The sequence below is a fragment of the Colletes latitarsis genome, chromosome 11 (genome assembly GCF_051014445.1).
Source record: "Colletes latitarsis isolate SP2378_abdomen chromosome 11, iyColLati1, whole genome shotgun sequence".
NCBI classification, from domain to species: Eukaryota; Metazoa; Arthropoda; class Insecta; order Hymenoptera; family Colletidae; genus Colletes; species Colletes latitarsis.
The window spans coordinates 13,111,968-13,137,559 of NC_135144.1; the positions used below are offsets into that span (position 1 = coordinate 13,111,968).

At 37.1% G+C, this 25,592-nt stretch overlaps 3 protein-coding genes and 1 long non-coding RNA gene across 7 annotated transcripts; 3 read left to right on the top strand and 1 right to left on the bottom strand.

Moving 5' to 3' along the window:
* Positions 1-3,038: 3,038 nt before the first annotated feature.
* Positions 3,039-7,424, top strand: 7b2 (Secretogranin_V domain-containing protein 7B2). Of its 2 annotated transcripts, none has more exons than XM_076778169.1 (5): positions 3,039-3,185; positions 4,239-4,332; positions 4,449-4,806; positions 6,329-6,519; positions 6,597-7,422. In XM_076778169.1, exons 2-5 carry the CDS (start codon positions 4,264-4,266, stop codon positions 6,666-6,668), a joined length of 690 nt encoding a protein of 229 aa, XP_076634284.1. In that variant the 5' UTR covers positions 3,039-3,185; positions 4,239-4,263; the 3' UTR covers positions 6,669-7,422. The 2 variants fall into 2 exon arrangements, with proteins under 2 accessions (XP_076634284.1, XP_076634285.1); XM_076778170.1 differs by having other exon boundaries at positions 3,075-3,185; positions 4,246-4,332; positions 6,597-7,424.
* Positions 7,425-7,622: 198 nt separating this feature from the next.
* Positions 7,623-9,824, bottom strand: Trf (TATA-box binding protein-related factor). Of its 2 annotated transcripts, XR_013080579.1 has the most exons (6): positions 9,584-9,824; positions 9,388-9,494; positions 8,956-9,199; positions 8,215-8,413; positions 7,917-8,133; positions 7,623-7,867 (listed from the first exon to the last, which is right to left on the bottom strand). XR_013080579.1 is itself a non-coding variant. In XM_076776360.1 (5 exons), the coding sequence occupies exons 1-5, from the start codon at positions 9,680-9,682 to the stop codon at positions 8,057-8,059; spliced, it is 726 nt and encodes a 241-aa protein (XP_076632475.1). In that variant the 5' UTR covers positions 9,683-9,824; the 3' UTR covers positions 7,623-8,056. The 2 variants fall into 2 exon arrangements, 1 of the variants encoding a protein (XP_076632475.1); XM_076776360.1 differs by having other exon boundaries at positions 7,623-8,133.
* Positions 9,825-10,238: 414 nt separating this feature from the next.
* On the top strand, positions 10,239-11,357 carry LOC143348029 (uncharacterized). The gene is made up of 3 exons (XR_013080686.1): positions 10,239-10,467; positions 10,597-10,836; positions 10,909-11,357. It is a non-coding gene; the product is annotated as an uncharacterized LOC143348029 (long non-coding RNA).
* A 6,876-nt stretch (positions 11,358-18,233) lies between these two features.
* Ift52 (intraflagellar transport 52) lies at positions 18,234-21,663 on the top strand. Of its 2 annotated transcripts, none has more exons than XM_076777780.1 (7): positions 18,234-18,259; positions 19,920-20,133; positions 20,210-20,427; positions 20,505-20,613; positions 20,697-20,979; positions 21,060-21,308; positions 21,394-21,663. In XM_076777780.1, exons 2-7 carry the CDS (start codon positions 19,994-19,996, stop codon positions 21,661-21,663), a joined length of 1,269 nt encoding a protein of 422 aa, XP_076633895.1. In that variant the 5' UTR covers positions 18,234-18,259; positions 19,920-19,993. The 2 variants fall into 2 exon arrangements, with proteins under 2 accessions (XP_076633895.1, XP_076633893.1); XM_076777778.1 differs by lacking the exon at positions 18,234-18,259 and adding an exon at positions 19,401-19,798 and having other exon boundaries at positions 19,902-20,133.
* The last annotated feature ends 3,929 nt before the right edge of the window (positions 21,664-25,592 follow it).

Sequence of the window (25,592 nt, forward strand, 5' to 3'; positions counted from 1 at the left end):
AAATTCTATGGCTTTCCTCTGCTTATTTGGGAAAAAATTTTCGTCACTTATAAAATTAGAAAAATCTTACACCACTATTTGACTAATTTTAAAATAGTTCCTCGCGAATTGTAGGATTATTTAATAGTTTTTATCGTACAAGTTAATGATGATTGTTAATAATATACTATGTAAAAGAGAAAAAAAAGTTGTGAAAACATTGTTTATTTTATAAACGCAATTAATTTACAAAAGTGTGAATGACAAGTTAAGCGGATCAGTTGCTGAGACGAAGTAATTCTCTTTTATCTCTTTCGGGAAAAACAATCCTCAGTTTCGTACCATTTTTTTTCTATATTTTTTGATTTTGAAACAGAAGCATTGATATCTTTAACAAATATATTTATTATATGAATAAATAAATAATGCAGAAGAAGGTCCATGAAGCAAGTTTTCTGAATCCATCTTTGATCTAATTGTGGCTTGTTGCATTTTCACATTCAATATATTCGCATATTTAAACTTGTTAATATAAATAAAATCGTGAAAAAATTTATACCACGAACCATAAACGAAACCACTCTTTGCAGCGCAAAGTGTACACGCGAACATGATTCAATAAAGAGACCAATTTTCGTCGATGAGCGACAACCTAGTAGCAACTCAATTTTGGGAATCGAGTTAAAAGTACACAACTCGGGACAATGATTAATGGACGTTTATATACGACCACAATGAGAGTCGGGAGTCTTTTGATCTCTCTGGGCCCTCGTGAATGTCACCAGTTTCATTTCACGCTTTAGGCTCCTTCCATCGATGGTGCTCCTACCATACTGGCTACGATATGGCACCCTCGCAAAACGCACCCTTCATGAAGATTTAACAGACATTTCAACCCGGGAAAACCCAGGCAACGTGCACAGCAAACGTTTCAGATACATTCTCATAAACGGAACTGACGAGAGAAATTTAAGGGAAACCACTGTGACGGATTGAAAAAATCGAAATTTTTTTGTTATCTCTTTTCAATGCTTGGGGTTTTGAGAATGACAAAATATTAAAGTAAAATTCGCAAAAATGACGAAGTTACAGAAGATTTAATAAATGTAGAAAATGTAATGTGCATAACGCTTGAAACGAACTGCTCCCTGCTTCGGGACATTCGTTTGAAACTCTTTTATTATTTCTGCTGTGGTAAAAATTTTAATGGAAGATTCTAGAGGCCAAAATAAGACGAACATTAATAATACCAATTTGTTGATTGAGGCTTCGTTAAAAAGTTATTGACATTTAAAGTTCCGACTGTAGAACAGCAATCTGCGAACAGCTGCGTCCAATGTATTTTTTCCGCTCATTTTTCTGAGGCTCTAGAAGCTCTAGGGGTTCCATTAATACGTATTGTTTGCACTTAGAATCATTAAAATCCTCCAATCCGTCCACAAGTTATGATTTTTTAAACATACGTATGAAATTTCGGGGAAACATTTATAGCCACACAATATATTTTCGGTAAAGAACTTTTTTCTCGAAAGTGCGTAGAATTTCGGGGATATGTGTATTCACCAAACATGATTGTAATTGACCCCCGCAACAAGAAATAATTTTTCCAGAATGATGTAAAACTTTTCAATTTCGATTACAAATTTGTCCATCTTCTTGAATTTTTTTCTCGAAAATGCGTAAGATTTCGGAGGTATGTCTACTCACCAAAAATGATTGTAATTAACCCCTGCAAGAGAAAATAATTTTTCCAGATTGATTTGAAACTTTTCAATTTCGCTGAAAAATTTAGGCACCTTCTTGAATTTTTTTTCTCGAAAATGCGTAAGATTTCGGAGGTATGTCTACTCACCAAAAATAATTGTACTTGACCCCAACAACTGAAAATAATTTTTTCGGCAAAATACGAAATTTTTTTTTTCACCGAAAAATTTAGTCAGCTACCCCCTGTCGATTTTTCTTAAAAATTCGTTTTTTATTTTTAATAATTTTGTTTGACGTCCTACGGAAATTTTGTCTAATACTTTTTTGTAGGTACCCATGAGCTCTACTTCAGAAAAAAGTTTCATTGAAATATGTTCATTATTATAGGAGTTATGGCTGTTTGAAAATTGGACCATTTGTATGGGGTTTTTCTAATTTTGCGGTGTCAAGGAACAACTTTTTTAATATTTTTGCGATTTCTACATATTCTGCATTAAAATACGCGTTGTTTGCTTTTTTAAACATTAAAATCCTTCAATCCGTTCAGAAGTTATGACGTTTTAAAAATACGCATGAAATTTTAGAGAACATTTCTGACCTGAGATTACATTTTCAGTGAAGAATTTTTTTCTCGAAAATGGTTAGGATTTCGAGGGTATGTCTATTGACCAAAAATGATTGTAATTGACCCCTACAATCAAAAATAATTTTTCCAGAATGATTTGAAGCTTTTCAATTTTCAGGGTAACGGACAGTTATGGTCAGACATTATATCTTCAGTAATCAATTTTTTTCTCGAAAGTGGTTAGGATCTCGGGGGTATGTCTATTCACCAAAAATGATTGTAATTGACCCCCGCAACCAAAAATAATTTTTCCAGAACGAATTGAAATTTTTTAATTTAATTTTTTAATAACTTTTTAACAAAGCCTCAATCAAGAAATTGATATTCTCGACTTTCGTCTTATTTTGGCCCCCAGAATCTTCCAGGGGTGGCCGAACACACTATATAATATATAAAACTTAACTGCATAATAGCTATTTCTATAGCTTTCTATACTTATTTCCTTTACCTGCTCACTTAATTTTGTCCGCGTCTGTATATCGTAAAAGATTCGAGCTAATAGATGAAATTCGAACTACTCGGAATCGGAGCAAACGTTCGAGCCAGAGAGGAAATCGAACGGCCCCAGGAATTACGAGCCAGCTCGCAAGCCCCGATACTCATCCTTAATCGCCGAAACGACGTCACGAGCCTTGGCCACGGAACGACCTTTGCTCGTAACTCGGTTTTACGAATGTAGGTTGCGGGAGCGTCCGTAGGCGGTGGTTTATACGGGGGAAAACCGGCGCGGAAAACGCGGATCAATACTCCGCGAATCTAAACGAACGCAGCGCCGTTTCCGTTCGCCGAAGACGCGTGTACGGCCGAACTCGAGGATCGTAAGCACAGACGTCGACTTCCCCGAGGATCTTTTCATCGTTTCTACTCGCTGATCCCGGTAAGTTCTGCCGAAACTCTATATTTCACCACTGACTCGTGCGTTGACCTTCCCCCTACAATGGCCGCGAAAAATTAATATTTAAGGGTGCATTCTGGCCTAGAATACCAATTTTCAAGCCTTTTTCGGGAATTTCTGCCAAAAAAAAAACCGTAAGCGTTTCTTACGTGATTTTTAGAACGCATATTCATTATCATGTACATAGGTATATAACTGAGAATAACAAGAATTACGTACGCCACGTATGGGTGAATGTGGGTAAAAAGTGGCCCGATGATATACGAGATTCCAACCGTTCCGTTAATTTGAAATAAAAAAGCAAGATAGCATATTAGTATGAGTATAGTCATCGTGTGTGCCATGGTAAATAAAACATCTGGTTGGTTAAATAAATGTCGACGCATTGGAGTTTGAGTATCGACTTCAAATATGTTGATACTCCATCGACAAATATGAAAATTCTATATGAATTTCAAGCCATTCGGTTAATTAGTATTTGAGATATAACGAAGTTTCAAAAAATGAAATATTGATGCCACAGCTACTGCCTGTAACATCGTTAATTTTACGAATTTAAATAAATCCTGTTGCAGACATGTTTTAAAAATTATATTAAAAAGAAAAATCAATTTTGTCTAACTTCTAGATCAGAAAATCTCCTTAACAGAACAATGAATTTGAATCGTGGCAAGGATTACGAAATCTTTGGAAAAATGACTTATTGCCACAAATAATAAAAATGTTACTTTTTGTAGTTTTATTACCTTCGTTTCCGGTGTTTATTCATTTCTTTCTATAAAATGTAGCTATCGTTAATTAACACATTGCCAACCACATACTTTCCGTAAACTATACTCGATAATATGGCACAGTGTCTATGAAACTATTCAGAACCGAAGTTTCTTGAAATTTCATATAATTTTGTTAGATCCTCTCAATCGACCAATTAAGATTCCATGTGCAACCTATTAAAACTTAAATATATTTAATATAATTTATTTTAACGTACGCTTAATTGACCAGCAACGTTTGATATAAAACACTTATTGTCAGTTTCTAGATACACGTTCTTGAAACCATGTTTTGGATTTCATTCCTCTCGCTGGCAGTTGGTATTCATGCTGTCTACCTACCTCCCCTAACCGAGGTAATGTTATACACTCAACTACGCTAAAGCATTTTACTTTATTATTGCAATCGTTAAGAAAGCCATTACATTTGTTTATACTCGCGAATGAAACAATCTTTTCGTTAAATTGTTAGTCGCAGGAGGAACGACTGTTAACCGACACTCTTCGTGAACTGATCAACCAAATGGGAAACGACCTCGCGGATGCTGCTGACTCGTATTTGGAGTATCAGGACAAACCGAAAGAAATTCCCCTCGAGTTACCCGCTGATTACGACGGCATCGACACCTTGAACCCTAATCCAAGCATTCGCGATCAGGAATACCTGCGGCACAGCACGTTGTGGAGTCACCAGCGCCAGAACAACAATGACCCGAGCAACAGGCAGAAAATCAAGCCTGGAAGCGTAAAAAATATCAAGGATGAAAAGACTGAGAATACTTTGCCGGCGTATTGCACACCGCCGAATCCTTGCCCGGTTGGTTACACGCGTAAGTAATTGAGTGTTTGTCAAAAAACTCTCGTCCTTTACATACAATCTTGCAAAAATGACAAAATATATTTACAAGTCAGACATATACTGCGAATAGGGAAAAATGGAACATGTTAGTTTACCTATCTTTCTAACAGAGCATTTGGAACCCACATCAATTTTGTACATATTTTATACACACCTCAGGGAAAAATTTTAATGGGAGATTCTAGAGGCCAAAATAAGATGAAAATCAAGAATACCAACTGGTGATTGAGGCTTCGTTAACCCCTTAACGTTTATGCCCGAGTTTAACTGCTTTGAAAAACGATATTTGTTTAATCTAACAGTTTAAGGGATGATAATATTTGTTTTCCTTCAAATTATACGTTAGATGCAACATTGTAATTAACAAAAACCGCATTTTTAGAAACAAATCCAATACAGAAAACTGATCATTCTTGGTTAACCCGAAAAATATGAGCGTTAAGGGGTTAGGTAACTCTAAGATTTTGATAAATTCGATATTTTGTTTTTTGGCTTAAATAATAGTTTGAAGCCTTAAAATCATTATGCGAAAGGTCCCAGTGTCGGAACAATGTTTTTGCTGAAAATTTAGAGCCTCAAACAATGACGTATATCTGCTTATATCAAACTTTAAATGCATTTTCCTCGGAACTATGTTCTACAAAACGGTGTGCAGAATTACCCCAGTTCTAATTAATCAATTGCTTTGAAAATTTGCAGTTATCTTTACTATTATATTTATTAAGCATTGACGGTCTGTTTTTTAAAAAATTATCTAATAATTCTGCAAAATATTAATAATAAAAACTCGATTTTTGATAAAATTCGATTTTAGGTTTCAAATATCTGCCATATTGTTCATTTTTATACAAATTGAAATGTCTCATCGTCAATGCTAAGGACTTTTATCATAGTTAATGGAATATTTCGGTTTTTGTTGTAGACAACAACCATTTTACCATAATCCTGCACACCAGTTAGGCATCAAAAAATGAAGTGGCTCGGGAACATGGCGCTGTGTAGGCTTAATATAATATTTTAAACATTTATAAATATTTTTTAAACATTGCCAAGGGTTTTTTCAATATTTGTTATACCTAAGTACAGTGCAAAGTCTCAGGATAATTGACTGCTTACTTTTTCTTCATTGTAGCTTAAAAAATTGCCTTGTTTTCCATACCGCTAGAGTTACCTAACCCCTGAAGGGGTTGAAGGGTTATTAGCGTTTAAAGTTCTGCCTGTGAGACGGCAACCTGCGAACAGCTGCTAGTGGTTCTCACTCATAGAACTGTAAGGCTGTCGATACGTCAGTAAGTAGAGTTTCTCGTACCGAGTGAGAACCACTATCGCGCGCACGCAGCTGTACGCAGATTGCCTATCTACAGGCGGAATTTAAAACGTTAATAACTTTTTAACGAAGCCTCGATCGACAGATTGGTATTCTTGATTTCCGTCTTATTTTGACCTCTAGAATTTCCCATTTTAATAATAACTCAGAATAATTATGTCTGTAGATGAAAACAACTGCATTCTGAATTTCGAGAACACAGCAACGTTCAGTCGCGACTATCAGAGCGCGCAAGATTGCATGTGCGACACGGAGCACATGTTGGATTGTCCTGTTGATTCTGGTAACAGCAACAGTCTGCCAAGCATGCACATACCGAGTTCAAACTTCAATCAAATTGTCGATCAATTCCAAGCGGTAAGATGCGTCGCGATCGATTATTATACTCGTCGATCGAAGACTTTAATTATACATCGTTGCAATGTTTTTTTTAGGAGGATAATCCTTTCTTCCGAGGTGAAAAGTTGCCAATCGCGGCAAAGAAAGGTATAAACGTCATCTACTAAAACGTCTGGTACACCTTAAAATACAGAATTTTGAGATACGAACCAAGAATATTGGATTAAAAGATTTCAAGTTATATCGATCGATACCCTCAATTCGACGCATGCGCGATCAAAAGTATAATGAATACAAAAGTTTGTAACTGGTAAAAGTTTTTACATAATTCAAAGACCTGGTGCTGATAAAGATTCTTTAAATATTTTAATATCATATCATCGTCATTGATTCAAAATAGAACCAGTGTATATAAATCAAGTGATAGTAATCTACAAATATATATTATGTTTTTGAAAACAATATATGTCTTGTTACCAAGAGTGAAATATTTTAATTATACAAATCCCAATAATAGGCAATTTATCACTGTTTTGCGAAATGATAAATATCACTATTAAGATAATATAAAATGATTTATCTGTGAAAACTATGCTTCTGATAGCTTTCTTGGTAATACAGGTGCATTTACCAACCGTATTTTTACTTTCATACAACATTATAATACGAACCCTTAGTATTATTATTTACAGCGTTCGGGAAAAGAACAGAGAATTATCCCTCGAACAACACGGTTTTGTTTAGCTAATTGTAATTACATAATAAATTTATTAAATTATTTCTTTTGATGAATTTATATGAAATAGAAAAAGTTTTTTATTTACATACATTAGAAATACGTGTTTTTATTCAATCAATAGCATATATAGACTATTTACTTTTAAAAAGCTGTCCTATTTGATGTAATATAAAAAATAAAAATTATAATTTTTAAATATTAAATATGAAGAAAGTTCTTATTAATTCTTACATAGCACGATTTCCTATAACGCAAATTCATATAACGCGTATCGTATTACCCGATCATATTATACAGGAGTTTACTATGGAAGGGGGTGAGAGGGGGGATAAAACATTTTACGCAAATTTTTGACTACGGTGAAAATTAAAACAATACTTCATTTTCTTGTATACAAAATTGTATATTTATAAATTATTCAAGAAAATTATCATATTACATTTTATGTATATTTGTACAATATTTATACAAAATTATTGGATGCAATTAATTACAATTTATTTCACTTACATGAGCAAAACATAATTTTTTTATACAAATTTCATCTTCGTAATAGAGAAACGTCTATTTTAGTAATAAATTATAATTAAATATACGTTTGTTATGTTACACATAGTGCGCTGCATTCTTCTAATACGGATGCATAATATAACATTCAAAAAATTGATTTAATTACACTCGTATAATTTAGGTCACCTTAACAATTCATGTATTCAAAAAATTGACGAGAACATTGAACAGCTGTTGAACTTCAGCCGGTCTCATGAAATATATATATATATAATCGTAAAAAAGCTCTAAATGCAAAAAATACTGTTATTGTTTCCTAAAACTTTTCAGTATTGGATATATATTACTCAGTGCATCTTGCAGGTCGGTCCGATTCTTAGCTCCTAAAATATCATTGCAGATACTAATAGAAATCATAACAGAAAGTTAAGATAGAAGAAACTTCCTTTCCAATAACATATTACCTGTCAATACAATTTTTCCATTTACGAATATGAGTAAAACCACTCTTGGAGATACCATTCTATATATAAGGCCAGGATAAAGTTCCGGTTCGTAACTAGAAAACTGTCCATGTATATGATTTAAGTTTTCCAATTTAATTGGAAACTTCAAGTCACACGTGGCGACTATATTTTGTATTTTAAAGTTATAAAATTTTACCTGTAATAATGCAGAACATAATAAAATGTAAACGACACGTAAAATTTAACTAAAATCGTTTGCTACGGAAAAGTGTAATTCTTTAATTAACACATTTTATGACAGCTAATTATTGGCTGCCGAACGTCTAAATGCCTGTGTACTAGAATGTACTAAAGTAAAAAAATATGTGAATAATGGGTGTATGCGAGAACCCGAAAAAATCTCGAAACTTTCGGGTACCCGTCCCGATCCGATATTTCGAGTTCTCGCGCACCCCTAGTAAATAATATGTAGTGAACATTTTAAAAAAGCGTACTACATTTTCATCGAATATTCGCCATGTGTGCTTTAACAAAAATGAAACATCTTAACTTCCTTAAATATCTAATATTTGTGAAATAAATTCATGGCTTTTTCGATACTTTTCACACTTAATAAAAAAGATTTTTTAACCTGGTTCAGTGATAAAGTCTAGGATATTAGAAAAATTATCAATATCTGACCATACTTCGCTGTAACTATGAGATTCTATAAATATATCATAAGCCAGTATTGCTTACTGGAAATCCTAACTTCTGAATTATCCGAGCAAATTTTCTTGTTGCCAAATAAGAATCCTCCTCGCACCTTGCCCCGGTGCACACTACTTTTCCAGAATGAAAGATCAATGCAGTAGCTCTAGGATTTCGTATTCTCATAATCAGACCAGTAAATCTTGCTGGATTGTACTCTGAATTCCTTGTCCTAGTATTAATATACATAAGTGCTAATTCCATACCTAAATTGACAGTAGAAACTACATTCCTAAAAAAAAAAGAAAAGAAAAGTGTAACTGCATGATATGTACGTAACATATGTTTTTTTTGAATACAAAATAAACCCAAACATATTTTATGTGCAAATTAAATTTATTATCACAAATCTTATACATGAGATGTTACTTATGTAAGTAAGGGAAAAAAACATTTAAGAAGCATCAATTATTTGCTTACTGTAAACACGGTTCTATAACTTCTTTTGTACTGTTGGCTGGAGTCATAGGATTTATCATTAATTGTGGATTGACATTTTGCGACGTACTCGGCCGGGGAACATTAGTCTAAAGCCGAAATACAAATATAAAATAAGCAATCAATAAAAACAAATATAACAATAATATGCACTGTGCAAACATATTTCTCAATTTACCGTCTGTGGCGGAGCCATCGAAGTTTCTTCGCAAACATTTTTCGCTGGATTACTAAGTAACCTCTTTAATTCGTTGTCTTCTTGCACAATCGAAGTCATATTACCTGTATCCGTTCTCAAATAATTGTAAAACACTTCCAACCGCACCAATCACCGACCATTTTAAAACACCACCAACAATATTCCTCTACGTTCTACATCTAACTGAGATTGACTGGAAACTGACATTCTAATCATAGATGCCAGATTGAGCACCGGGTGCACCACTCAACAACCGCCCAAGTTTGTCGTGGAATAGTTCGTTATTTTCAACGATAGATGGCGCTTACTTTTCGACCTCAAACCCTCTGGTGCTAAAACGCCCAAGTTTGTCGTGGAATAGTTCGTTACCTTCAACGCCAGATGGCGCTTATTTATCGACCTCAAACCCTCTGGTGCTAAAACGCCCAAGCTTGTCGAGAAATCCATCTAGCGTGGACGATACGAACTATTCCACGACAAACTTGGGCGTTTTAGCACCAGAGGGTTTGAGGTCGGTAAATAAGCGCCATCTAGCGTTGAAGGTAATGAATTATCCCACGACAAACTTGGGTGATTCTCTCGACTTCCGCAAGGCGGTTCGGAATTATTTCGGGTAGGTTAAGAGACTCTTGAAGGAGAGCAGTCAGTTTACCTTTGTCGACTGTCCGGAACATTACGAGCTCACGTACGCGTGATCTGTCATCTGTGGTATAAACCAGTAATGCCAGACGGAGCGCCGGGTGCACCGTGGACACGTCTCATGGGAGTTAAGAGAGGAAGGCTCACATTTGCCTTCTCGCTCTTGAACAACTGAAATCCGACCTCACGTCAACAGCATACGATTCGGAATCTCGACTGTTCAGGTATTTTTACTTTCCTACCTATGTAGACGTATATAAATAAAGTACCATCGTGAAACAAAATTTTGTGAAATTTTTTTTACGGAAATTACTCCTGGTTTCTATTTGCCTCTGATGGCCTCTGATGACCAGTGCTGACAAAAGTACAGAACTCCTGACAACTTTTGACACCATACAGCGACTGTTACTGACTGCTCCTAATTACTGCTTGCCTCTGCTGGACTCTGCTGACCATCGCTTATATTTCTGACAACCTATAACAATTACTACTGACTTCTGCTAACCTTTGTTGGTTTTTGCTGATCTCTGTCAGCATGTGCTTGTCCCTGCTGACCTTTCCTGGCCTCCGCCGAATGCTACTGATCACTGCAGGTATTTCTAATATTGTATAACGATTAATACTTGCTACTGCATGCCCCTACAATACACTGCTTGTCTTTGCAGGTTTCTGCTTGCCTGCGCATGCCTTTGCTGGTCTCTGCTGACCATTGCTGACCACCCCTGATGTTTCTGACATCGTATAACGCTTACTACATGCTACTGTTCGCCCCTGCTGATCCTTGCTTGCCACTGCATGCCTCTGCTCGTCTCTGTTGACCGGTGCTGACCACCCCTGATGTTTCTGACAACATATAACGCTTACTATTTGCTACTATTCGCCCCTGGTGAACTCTGCTTGCCACTGCTGGCCTCTGCTGACCACCATTTATATTTCTGGCAACGTACAACGATTACTACGACTCCTGCCTTCCTCTGTTAACCTCTGCCAGCGTCTCCTGGCCTAAGCTGGTCTCTGCCAACATCTCCTGACGTCAGCTGACCAGTGTCGATCACTGCTGACCGTTGCTGACAACTTGTGAAATGATATAATATAATATAATATGTTTATATGTATTAAAGTTTTGTATAATGTAAATCTATGGCAATAAATGATGTAATTTCAAAGAATGCTATGTGTTCTCATCATTTCTATCTTTCCTTTCCTCTCGAAACCATTCCCTTACTTATAAGATACGTGCCACCCCTTCCCATTTCATTTCCTCGTGATAACAAAGTCTAAAATGAACATAAAACATCTGCGTCTTACTTATGGTCGATTAGAGATACTTATTCATTCATTCAGTAAACGTCAGCTCCCGTACTAGCTGCCAGAGATAAAAATTTTCAAGTTTAAAATGGACCTGAAACCGTCAGCGCCATAGCTACGGTCGATAGGTAAACGCCAGCTCCGCGTACTAGCTGCCAGAGGCAAAAATTTTCAAAGTTCCGAGGAAAAATTTCGAATCTGCCGCCGCCTGGGCTTTCTCACAAGCGCTCGCTCGGGCCTTCGTTTCTATATATACACTCGTTAACCCAACTCTAAATGGGCCATTTCATGACATGCCTTCCTAGCAGCAACATCTCCCAGCAGCAGCGGAGCCGGCAGGAGCTGGTCCTCCCCTGAAGGGGAGGGGGGTGGGATTCCGGCCAGGTCTGGCTGGCGGTCTCCCACCCAGTGGGGGGGGGTCGCTGCAAAATTTTCGGGATGTTCCTTCCCGAAAATTTTCTAAGTTCCACAGCTGGCAGGAGACAACAACAATGGCGGATGGCAACTACCAGGAGAGAGGAGAAGAAGGGGCCGGCCAGCGACGATCTTCCAGAAAAATTTCTAAGTTCCACGGCTGGCAGGAGAACAACAAACACTTGGCGGAAAAATTTCAAAGTCCCACAGCTAGCACGAGGCACTGACGGTTGACGGCTGGCAGGAGAGAGAAAGCCGGGCTGCCGAGGAAATGGGGGGTTCTTCCAGAGAAATGTCAAAGTGCCCGGGAAAGATTTCAGGGGGGGGCTCTTTAAAATTTTTGCCGAAAAATTCAGGCCGGAGCTGCTGCCTGAAACTTCCAAGAAATTTCAGGGATTCCGAGAAATTTCAGGGATTCCAAGAATTTTCAGGGTTTCCGAGAAATTTCAGGGCTCCCCTAAAGTTTCAGGGATTTCCGATCTGTTTCAGGGATTCCGAGAAATTTCAGGAATTCCTAGAAATGACGTCATTTCCAGGAATTCCCAGAAATTTCTGGCGGCGGGAGATTTGAAATCTTTCCAGAGAACTTAGAAAATTTTTAAAGATACGTAGAATCGGTCGAGCGCTTCTGAAGGAGTCTTATAACTAAGGAAATCATTCGGAGAGGAAAAGAAGGTAAAAAATGATGAGAACAGATAGAATTTGTTTAAATTATAACATTTATTGGTGTAGATTTACATTATACAAAGGTTAGTACATATAAATCATGTTAGAAGTTGTCAGCAACGGTCAGTAGTGGGCAGCGTTGGTCAGCGGTGGTCAGCAGAGTCCAATGGAGGTCGGTAGAGACATTCGGAGGTCAGCAGAGGGAAGCAGAGACCAGCAGGGGCAAGCAGGAGGAAGTAGTAATCGTTGTACGTTGTCAGAAGTATCCGGAGTGGTCAGCAGCGGTCAGTGGAGGCCAATGGAGGTCAGTAGAGGCATTCGAAAGTCAGCAGAGGGAAGCAGAGACCAGCAGGGGCAAGCAGTAGGAAGTAGTAATCGTTGTACGTTGTCAGAAGTATCCGGAGTGGTCAGCAGCGGTCAGCGGAGGCCAATGGAGGTCCGTAGAGGCATTCGAAAGTCAGCAGAGGGAAGCAGAGACCAGCAGGGGCAAGCAGTAGGAAGTAGTAATCGTTGTACATTGTCAGAAGTATCCGGAGTGGTCAGCAGCGGTAAGCAAAGGCCAGCGGAGATTTGTAGGAAAATTCAAACGTACATATAGTCGTGTCTTGTACTTCGTAAAAGGAAGTGTATCTTGGTAAAACAATTTTATGACATTACCTGATAATTTAGGTTAGCAATCAGTAGAGGCATGTAGAGACCAGCAGCGGTCAGTAGAATCCAATGGAGGTGACAGAAGGCAGTAGTAATCGTTATACGTTGCCAGAAATATAAGCGGTGGTCAGCAAAGGCCAGCAGTGACAAGCAGAAATCACCAGGGGCGAATAGTAGCAAGTAGTAAGCGTTATATGTTGTCGGAAGCATCAGAGGTGGTCAGCAGCGGTCAGCAGAGACGAGCAGAGGCATGCAGTGGCAAGCAGAGATCAGCAGGGGCGAACAGTAGCATGTAGTAATTGTTATACGATGTCAGAAGCATCAGGGGTGGTCAGCAGTGTTCAGCAGAGGCCAGCAAAGGCATGCACAGGCAAGCTGAAACCTGCAAATGCAAGCAGAGACTTGTAGGGGCATGCAGTAGTAAGTATTAATCGTTATACATTATCAGAAATACCTGCAGTGGTCAGTAGCGTTCGGCAGAGGCCAGGAAAGTTCAGCAGAGACAAGCACACGCTGACAGAGATCAGCAAAGACCAACAGAGGTTAGCAGAAGTCAGTAGTAATCGTTATAGGTTGCCAGAAATATAAGCGGTGGTCAGCAGAGGCCAGCAGAGGCTGGGAGAGGCTAACAGTAGCCAGTCGTAATCGTTATACTTTGTCAGAAATTCCAGGGGTGGTCAGCAGCGGTCAGCAGAGGCTGGGAGAGACTAACAGTAGCCAGTCGTAATCGTTATACGTTGTCAGAAATTTCAGGAGTGGTCAGCAGCGGTCAGCAAAGGCCAGTGGAGACCTGTGAATGGGAGGTCGGATATTAGTTGTTCAAGAGCGAGAAGGGAAGTGTGAGCCTTTCTCTCTCGACTCCCACGAGACGGTCCGCACTTACTTTGGGCAGCTTCGGTGAATCGAGAAAGAGAGCATATGTCATTTTGTCTTTGTCGACCCTCCGAGGTCTTTGACTGCCCTCTTGCTAGCCTAATGCTTTCTCACTAGTTTCCTGCTTTCATACCAGCTTACTGCTTACTAACTAGCATACTGCTTGCTTACTGCCGAGAGAGCCGCATCAAGTTTGTCGTGGAATAGTACGTTATTTTGAACGATAGATGGCGCTTGTTTTTCGACCTCAAACCCTCTGAGTTAAAACGCCCAAGTTTGTCGTGGAATAGTTCATATCGTCCACGCTAGATGGATTTCTCGCTAAGCTTGGGCTTTTTAACACCAGAGGGCCTGAGGTCGATAAATAAGCGCCATCTAGCGTTGAACGTAAAGAATTATTCCACGACAAACTTGGGCGTTTTAGCACCAGAGGGTTTGAGGTTAAAAAATAAGCACCATCTATCGTTGAAAATAACGAACTATTCCACGACAAACTTGGGTGGCTCCCTCGGCGAGGCGGTTCGAAATTACTTCAGGTAGCTTCGGAGAATCGAGAAAGAGAGCATGTGTCATCACCGACGAGGTATACGAGTAGACCTATCACCTAATGTATTTTTTCGGCCCGATTCTCTGGGGCTCTAGAGCCCCATTACCATTTCCGTGTCACTCGCAACGTTACCAACAGATTTCGAAATGAACAAAAGAGGAAGTGAGACAGAAAATGAAATTTCAGAAATTGTATTATTTTTTAACGAAATGAAAGCTGTACGGTCCATAATTGGACATTAATTGATTAATTTCATTGGAATAATCAATCGATTAAGGATATTTAAAAATTTCAAGATTATTAAAATACCTAAGAATTTATCTCATTGATACGTACACCGCAAATCCTCTATTTTTTATTTTAAATTGTAATACATCATTTATTTAAAAAATAACTCGGCAAAAACGTATTTGCGACTCGAAATTAGTATTATCAAACCGCGTATCGGGGGCCCCAGAAACTCCTCATTCCACTTTCGCACACTATGCCCAATTGCGTATACGTGAGCTCGTAAAGTTTCGGAAGAGGCGAGAAGAACAGGCTGATACTCGCTTTCCTTCTCGCTCTTGCATCGTTGACGTCGCTTACATTTCTCGAAAGCAGGCCTGGCATCGCCAATCGCCACACGTTCGAATCGTCAGTAAACGGCAAAAGCCATCGTGACTGACAGACCTTACATTTCTCGAAATCGGACCTGGACGCTTTTTGAACATTTATTGACTTTTCATGCGAAGCGATCATGCACTATACACAGGGTGTTTGGCCACTCCTGGGAAAAATTTTAATAGAGGATTCTAGAGGCCAAAATAAGACGAAAATCAAGAATACCAATTTGTTAATGGAGGCTTCGTTAAAAAGTTATTAACAATTAAATTCAAAAATTTCAAATCGTTCTGGAAAAATTATTTTCGGCTGCGGGGGTCAATTACAATCATTTTTGGTGAATACACATGTCTTCGATATCCTATCCACTTTCGAGAAAAAAAATCGGATAGGTGCTGAAATTTTTCGGCGAAAGAAAGACTTTTGAATCGTCTTGGAAAAATTATTTTTAGTTGCAGGGGTCAATTGCAAGCATTTTTGGTCAACAGACATACCCCCGAAATCCTACTCAGTTTCGAGAAAAAAATTCCTTAACGAAAATCTAATTTCTGGCCAGAAATGTCTGCCCGAATTTTTATGCGAATCTTTAAAACGTCATAACTCCTCAACGAATTGGACGATTTTAATGTTTAAAAAAGCAAACTACGCGTATTTTGGTGGAGACAAATGTACAAATCGCAAAAATATTCGAAAGGTTGGTCCTTGACCCCGCAAAATGAGAAAAACCCCATAAAAATGGTCCAATTTTCAAACAGCCATAACTCCTACAATTGTGAATATATTTCAATGAAACTTCTTTCTGAAGTAGAGCTCATGGGTACCTACAAGAAAGTATTAGACAACTTTTCTGTAGAACATCAAACAAAATTACTAAAAATGAAAAAGGAATTTTTAACAAAAATTGACAGGGGGTAGGTGCCTAAATTTTTCGACGAAAAAAAAAAATTTCAAATCGTTCTGAAAAAATTATTGTCGGTTCCGGGGGTCAATTGCAATCATTTTTGGTGAATACACATACCCCCGAAATCTTGCGCATTTTTGAGAAAAAAATTCAGTACTGTCGGAACTTTAAACGTTAATAACCGTTTAACGAAGCCTTCACCAATAAATTGATATTCTTGATATTCGTCTTATTTTGGCCTCTAGAATCCACCATTAAAATTTTTCGCAGGGGTGGCCAAACACCCTGTATACATATAAAGTTGTATAGCTTTCGCCGTATACCTACTTTCTAATCATATGGGAAAATTTTAAAATATAAAAAAATGTAAGAATACTGTAGAATTTTTGCAATGGAGAATTATTGAAGGAAAATGAATTGATTATATCCATATGTATATATCGGACACATCCCTTGCAAACACGCCGCAAACAATGAGAAGAAAAATGCCAATCTGACTTTTTTAAAAACCCTGCAACTGATCTTTGGCTTGCAACTCGTCCTCCTTATTTAGCAATTATTATAAACGTAGACTCATTAAAATTCGTAGAAGTAACAAAATTATAGTCATTTAAAGGGAAGAGTACCCAGCGGTTAATAATTATATCAGAAATTTTAAATGCGTTTTTCTTGAAACCATTTTTTCGAAACTGGCTGACATAATATCACAAATTCAAATTGATTAATGGATTTGAAATTTATAGAAACATGCCTGCAAATATAAATTAATTGGAAATAAAACAAGTTAATCTACATTAAAAAAAGAAAGGCTTGATGATCAATGGAGAAGACTGAAGGTGATTTTTCAAGTGTTTGAAATAAATTTTACATAATACAATTAACTATAATTTATCCCTATCTTCTGCAATATAGAAAAATTTTATATTGTATATTTAATTTTTATTTTGATTTTAATTTCAAGCTTTAGCCTTTGGATGACTATGTGGGGCAAACAAAACACGCATGCTGTTGCTAGGGGTCGTGTCTTTTTATTTCATACGGAACCTCGCGACTCTCACCGTTATCAAACTAATGCGTTTCGCGTTTTCGATCGCCTCGCTCGCGTTTCTAGAAAACAAAAACCGATCCCTTATTTCGGGGGAACGTCCATGCGTCGCGTCCAACCATTGTTGCCGTGGCGAAATCGACTTTTTCACCTTCGCCTTCGAAAAAGATTAAGTAAAATAGTTTCCTTCATTGAAAGAAGAAAAATTTTCCAGTCTTTTATTTTAATATGATTGATTTCAACGAATCAGCGTTTTTTTAAATTGCTAAACAAAGAGGACAAATAGGACAGTATTTCCAAATTTTTTCAGATTTAAAAATTTAAAATTACATTGAAATTCATTCGGTTGTTTAGACTCAATCGCATAAATAGTATAAATATATGAACGCACGTCCATAAGCATAGTAAAAAAATGTCTTTTTTTTAATAGTTAAAATATGTTTAGGGAGTCTTGAAACGTGTATTTCCGTAAAAAAATTTTTGAAACTTTGCTTATATGCGCATACATAGGTCGGAAAGTAAAAAATGCCTGGGCAGTCGAGATTCGATATCGCATGCCAGTGATGCTAGGTCGAATTTCAGTTGTGTTGAGAGCAAGAAGGGTAGACTCACATTCGCCGCCTTTCTCGAATCTCCGAAGCTATACGAAACGCCAGAACTCATATGCAAGGTGGTTGTGCATTGTGTGTGTAAGTGGAGGGGCAGTTTCCTTTGGCCACAGGCTTGCCGTCTGATAATACTGCACTGCCAACTCACATGTATTTACGCACACACTACAGCTTTCTGCCCATCAATACTAATTCAGTGAATAGTTTCTCAACTGATCGCCATCCATGAGAAGAGGCCGCTAAAATCACCTCCGAATTTTCAGGTCGGTATGGCAGTCAGATTCGGCCGCGAAAGTCCATAAGGTGATTGGTCTACTCGTATACCTCGTCTGTGGTGTCATTTTGCCTTTGTCGACTTTCCGAAACTCTGTGAGCTCACGTACGCGTGATCTGGTATAGTGTGAGTAGTGCACCCGATGCTCAATCTGGCATCTCTGATTCTAATTTCTATACCTATTAGTCACCTACAACGCCATCTGCGTTGCGACAGCAGATCATTCTGATGCATTTTGAAGCTATGAACTATTTAATTATCCGATTAACCGATTACAAAACATAAACTAAAAAATGACGAAATTTTAATCCGGGAAGCGTATTCGCCAAAAATGATTGTAATTGACTCCTGTAACCAAGTATAATTTTTTTATAATGATTTGAAATTTTTTAATTTTGTCAAGAAATTTGTTCACCTACGCATTCGATTTTTCTTGAAACTTTGTTTTTGATTTTTAATAAATTTGTTTCACGCCCGACGGAAAAGTTGTCTAATACTTTTTTGTAGGCACCCATCAGCTCTACTTCAAAAAAAAGCTTCATTAAAATATATTCACTATTGTAGGAGTTATGACTGTTTGAAAATTGGGCCATTTTTATGGGGTTTTTCTCACTTTACGGAGTTAAGGAACAACTTCTTTAATATTTTTGGAATTTCTACATATTCTTCACTAAAATACGCGTCGTTTGCATTCTGAAACATTAAAATTCTCCAATCCATTCAGGAGTTACGATTTTGTATACAGGGTGTTCGGCCATTCCTGAAAAAAAATTTTAATGAGAAATTCTAAAGACCAAAATAAGACGAAAATCTAGAATATCCATTTCTTGATTGAGGTTTCGTTAAAAAGTTATTAAAAAATTAAATTAAAAAATCTCAAATCGTTCTGGAAAAATTAATTTCGGTTACTGGGGTCAATTACAATCATTTTTGGTCAATAGACATACCCCCGAAATCCTACGCACTTTCAAGAAAATAATTCGGAAGTGGACAAATTTTTCAAGAAAATTAAAAAATCTCAAATCGTTCTAGAAAAATTATTTTCGGTTGCGGGGGTCGATTACAATCATTTTTGGTCAATAGACATACCCCCGAAATCCTACGCACTTTCGAGAAAAAAATTTGGATAAGTGGACAAATTTTTCGACAAAATTAAAAAATCTCAAATCGTTCTAGAAAAATTATTTTCGGTTGCGGGGGTCGATTACAATCATTTTTGGTGAATAGACATACCTCTGAAATCCTACGCACTTTCGAGAAAAAAATTCTTTACTGAAAATATACTGTGTGTACAAATTAGTCTTCTTGATTTTCATCTTATTTTGACCTCTAGAATCTCCCATTAAAATATTTCCCAGAGTTGGCCGAACACCCTGTATACGCATGAAATTTCGGGGAAACATTTTTGGCCACACATTATATTTTCGGTAAAGAATTGTTTTCTCGAAAGTACGTAATATTTCGAGGGTATGTGTATTCACCAAAAATGATTGTAATTTACCCGCGAAACCAAAAAGAATATTTTCAAAATGGTTTGAAATTATTTAATTTCGTCGAAAAATTTTTGCACCTACTTGGACGAAAGTCCATAAGGTATAAGATCTACTCGTATACTTCGTCCGTAATACTATATTTCGTTATTACGCTCCTGACGAATAACACACTGTAAGTAACCAATTACGTTTGAAAGTTTGATGTGCAATAGTTGCTACTAGCAACGTTGAACTATATATGACTGTATCATTCGAAGCATATTTTTATTATGTAGTACACAATATAAACGTAGGAAGGGGACAACCACTTTAAAATTTATTAAGTCACGATATCTATTGAACTTACTGTAATACAGTGACAATTACTATGAGCTCGATTTTTGGTGATGGTGATAGTAACAATAACATAAATACCATTATTTTTGACATTTCAAAGTGCGAGAGAAAATTAAATGAAGAGTTCAAAGTGCTGCAAAGAAAGTTAAAATCGAAATGGAAATTTGTCGAGTAAGTTAAAATATTTCAATGTTATTTCGAATTTGATAAGAAATGCGACATTTTCGCAGTTTTTATTTTATTGCAGAAACAACGATGTATTGACAGAAGAATCGTTATCAATAGGCAAAGTGTTGGTGCTACCAGGACCACGAAATAAATTTACCGAATTAGAAATGAATTCCATTAGGACGTTTTTAAATTCCGGCGGACACGTATTAGTTATGCTCGGTGAGGGCGGTGAAAAAAAGTCTAATACAAACGTAAATTTCTTGCTGGAGGAATTTGGTATAATGGTGAATAATGGTACAATATTTCACTTGTAATTAGTTGAATATAAGTGAAATTTAATTTTATATGTAACTCTGATTACTACTTTTCAGACAGTGTAATACGTATGAGTTACAGTCAAACAATGCATCCAAAGGAATGCTTAATTTCACAAGGAATGTCAAATAAATCTGTATTTTCCAAAAGTCACAATGAATACATGTTAGTCAATTAAATATAAAACACTAGTTTAATAAAACAAAATTAATGCAAGCATCTTTTACATACAAATTGTCTCCTTTCAGAGATATGAATTTCTTGTACCCATATGGTGCAACTTTAAATGTGGCACAACCATCTGTAGTTGCATTGTCTAGTGGATCAATTGCAGTTCCAACAAATAGACCTATTTGTGCATATCATTACAGTGAAACAAACAGTAGTAAATTACTTGTTTTAGGTTCATCAAGAATGTTAACTGACACATATATAGAAAAGGAAAAAAATGATTCTTTGAGAGAAATGATATTTGATTTTTTTGAATCAAAAGAAATTGTTGCCAAAGACTCTCAAATGGATGATGTAGATGTAAGCTTTAAAATTAGAATGATTGCTTACATTTAAATTGCTATAATTTATTGTTACTTATAACATAATGATTCATTTAGTTTTGGGAGTACAATTTTGTACCAGATATAACACAACAAGCAGATAATCCAAAAGTGTGCACTCAAGACATGGACATGATGGATAATCCTCATGAATATACTAAGTTATTTAAACATCATTTGTATTCTGTAAACTTAAACACAGTGCCAGCTTGTATAAAGGCTTTCGAAGTTTTGGGTGTAAAACATGAACCACTTACTTTAATTCCACCACATTTTGAGGCACCATTACCACCCACTCAAGCATCGGTATAAATTTTTATTGTTTACATTGATTTCATTAGATATATTATATATGTTTAAAAGATACGTAATTAAGAAAATCTGATTTAAGGTCTTCCCACCAAGTTTCCAGGAATTACCCCCACCAGCTTTGGAACTGTTTGATTTGGACGAAGCCTTCAGTTCTGATTTATTAAAACTGTCACAATTAACGAATAAATATATGGCAACAAAAGATTTATCAAAAGACATGGAATTGGATCATTATATTAGGGAATTTGGAAGCATTGTTAGAATAAGCAATTCTGATACTCGCACAGCCAAAGAAGTATTAAACTCTGTCTTTCAAAGTATTTGCAGTTATAAAGCAATGCACGAATAAAAAAACTGTAAAAATTGTAAATATTGTATGTTGCTATTTTAGATTTATTTAAATTACAAAATTAAAATAAATGTACATATATACCACATGAGAATACAAGAGATTACTAATTAAAACTTTTTGTTATGTAAAGTGATTTGAATTATATATTATTAAAATGTACATTTTTAAAAATATATGAAAAACAATATTGATCTTGTCGTAAAATTCCTTATTCCTTTCTTTTTAAAGCTACTTCATACTCTTAACCGCCGATTGTGCCAAGAAAAATTCAAGCAATTGTATATTCTTTCGAGTCGACGTAAAGATGCTAATATCTTAATATAAAAAATCAAAATTTTACCTTCGAATACTATTACTTCTGTTAACAGAATTATAATTTGTATATAATGTAAATGTGCCAAAATAATATCAATTTTTGCGAAAAAAATATATTCTAACCTATCATTTGTCCAACTTAAAATGATTGCAACAAGGTCGTCTTAATAGGAAGGTACACATTAAAGAAAGATTTGTACAAGTATCGAATGCATAGATATGTATCAATACTAACATATACAAGGTTTACTATCGATTTTTTTTTACTACTTATCACTTTTCTATGCTTGACTCATTATTATATCTACACTGAACCATTATGGTGGTGTTGACACACTAGATGACTAGACCAATTGAATTTTGATCACGCGAGGTAGTACTACAGTTTATAAACTGCGACAGTTTACATGCATTCTACGTGTAAGTTGAACGGATATCAATCATATGTGTAAATAAAGGTAACATTACTGTTTTTAAACAGAAATAAGAACAGGAAATTTCAATTGAATGGTGTCCGAGTTGAATTCGCTCGTGGTCAAATAACCGATACAGTTTTTATTCCAAGAATCGATTATTTTTAAGTCGAGTTATGGCTGAATTTCACACGTACCGTTCGATTTGAAGAGTGAATGCGATATAGTGCAAATGAGCAAGATAAATAGAACAGCGATCGGAAAGCCTCGGTCAACTCACAGCTGACTGTCAGCATCAAGAGTGATACAGCACGTGCGTGTAGGGATGACTCATTCACTAATGGAAATTGAATTTAAACAATTTTTATTCATATCATCAGAATATTCTAATCGAATTGGCATGGTTTTCCAATAAGAATGTATCGAAGTAAGACCTTGTTCGGTCTATTTTTAATTATACGTAATGCCAATCGCGTCTGAAAAGCTTTGCATTGCATATAAATTAACGATTTCGAATCTGATTGTAACATATTGTATACACGTGGTATTTTAAAGTCAATAATTTTGTGAACACACCTTCCTAAGTGTGAAATAATTATTTCGAAAGTATTTTACACAGTTTACTTAAAATTTGTCTAAAACTGCTTACTAAACAATTATTAGTTAACAAAATCTAATCGAAATCTAGTACTTTAGTCCTTCTCTAGTACTTTAACAATATAATTGTAGCCATGTTGTTCTCGTTTTCAATATATTTATATACCCAGTACGTATCTAAACATTCTCACTCGAAAGGGAGAAACAAGCTTCGTTCGAAAAGTTTCAAGAAATGATAGGAATAATTATGTGACATTAAGATTAGCTATGTGTAGAGATGGGTACAATTTTATTCGAAAAATAAATAATTAATAAAAAAAACGTATCTTAAATTTTTATCTGTTCATTCCACAATTGAAATTTGTATTTTTGTTTAACGAGTAATGGGTAAACAGTTTATCCTTTGTTCGTTATTCGAATTTGCTTTCTAGATAAGAATTTTACTTATCCTACCTGTATATACGAACACATCGTTTCTGGTTCATTGGATTTAACCGCTTCCAGACAATTGTAATGTTAAAATTGAAGTCTTGATGGTTCACTCGAGCGCGTGCATTATCGGTCTCGTCTGTCGGCGTCGACCGCACAGTGGCAAAGGGTCGCTTGCGCAGAGCACACAGAGCAAGTGGTGGGGATGGCTCCGCCATCAGATATCCGGGTAGTGCTGGAATACTACTGGCCGTTCCCTTCTCGGCTGGCTGGTAAAACGGGTACGTAGCTGGTATGTATCGCAGCCCATTCGGGAACCTCGCAATTGCTTCTTTGATTACGTTCAACGGTTTCATACAACGGCATTGCGTGCATAGATTCGTTAAAGATCTATAATAGTGGACCATGAGGCGTATTTGGTATTAAAAAAGACTTACACTCGGTGTCACAAGGCTACCGACTCTTGATTATCATTTCTCTCGGTGCTACGAACAATCTTCGAAACAGTGTGTCGTGGCAGTGTGCTCGTCGTTTCACGATGTTGCCCGGACGTAGTAAAACGTGCGTCAACTTATCGCTGGAGCAACGACTGGACATCTTACGACAATTGGAAGATCGCGTGCCGCAGAACCAATTGGCCAAGAACTACGGTATCAGCGTTGTAACTATACATCGTATCAAGAAGAATGCAGTCCAAATACGACAACAATCCCAGACACCGGGAACCGAAGGCAAGAAGAGATTTCGGAGGCCCGTGCTTGACGAGTTGGATACTCGTTTATACACATGGTACCAACAGCGTCGAGCAGTCGACCAACGTATCACCAACGCGATACTTCAAGAGAAGGCGGTGGAGTTAAACGAGGAATTCGGCGGTCCGTCCTCGTTCTCAGCCTCCAACGGCTGGATATGGCGGTTCAAACAACGCCATGGCATCAACTTTCACGATTCAAATAACGAAAACTCATTAATCGACACGAGGACGACGGAAGAATTCGCTCAGCGCTTTTTACAGCGTCTTGAGCAAGAAGGCATAAAGTTGCAGAACTTGTATAGTATGGACGAAACAGGGTTATCGTGGAAGTGTCTTCCGTCAAAGACGCTGATCCACGCGACCAGAGTTTACGGGAAGAAAAATAAACATAATCTAGTCACCATAGGGCTGTGCGCGAATGCAATTGGAACGCACAAGCTTCCGCCACTCTTCATCCACAGGTGCGCGACGCCTAGAGCCTTGAAGCACTGCTGGGACCGTTTGCCGGTAATTTTCAAGGCACAAAAGAACGCTTGGATGAGCCAGAACGTATTTGCCGATTGGCTTGAGAAGCATTTCAAACCGGCCGTCAGAAATCAACAGTTCGAAACGGGTACTCGAGGAAAGGTGTTATTATTAATAGACAAGCGTAAAGCTCATAGCGTATTGCCGCAGCAACTGCAAATGGAGGACAACGATATCGAAGTCGTATATTTTCCAGCAAACGCGTCGTCGAGTTTGCAGCCAATGAAACAGGGGATAATGAAAAGCGTGAAAATATCCTTCCGTCGTCGCATGTTGAGCCGAATCTTAAATTTTCCCTCCGGTGTCTTGGAATTCTACGCGGATTACGATATAAAGGATTGCATTGATTTAGTGAACGAAGCGTGGACAGACGTGACACAGGTCGACATCTACAACTCGTGGAAGAAATTATTGAGATTCGGTCCAATAGCGGAGGAGGAGACCGGAGAAGGGCATAACAAGGAAAACCCTGGCGACACGTTGGATATTACCATGCTTAAAGACACGGTAAAAACGATCGTAAAGGAGGCTGTTTCTCACAAAGAGATCGAGGAGTGGCTCTCGATCTGTGAGAAAGCAGAGAGCGATCCAAATGATCTCGAAGCGAAAGAAGGAGACTACCCCAACGAAAGAGCAACCGTTCATCTAGACATGGATGAAATCGAACGAATAATTGCGAATTTAATACTGTGGTCCGAAACGCAATCTGATTTTGTTAAGCTGCACGCGCGTGTAGTAAAAGATTACTACGACCTGATGCATTAACAAAGTGATCCCGATAGGTTAAAATAAAATATTTTCCATTTCCATTTGTTATATTTATTAATCCAGTATTCCTGATTGGATTAAGCCTGAGATGGTAGGCCGTTTTAACGACTGAATTGTGGACGATA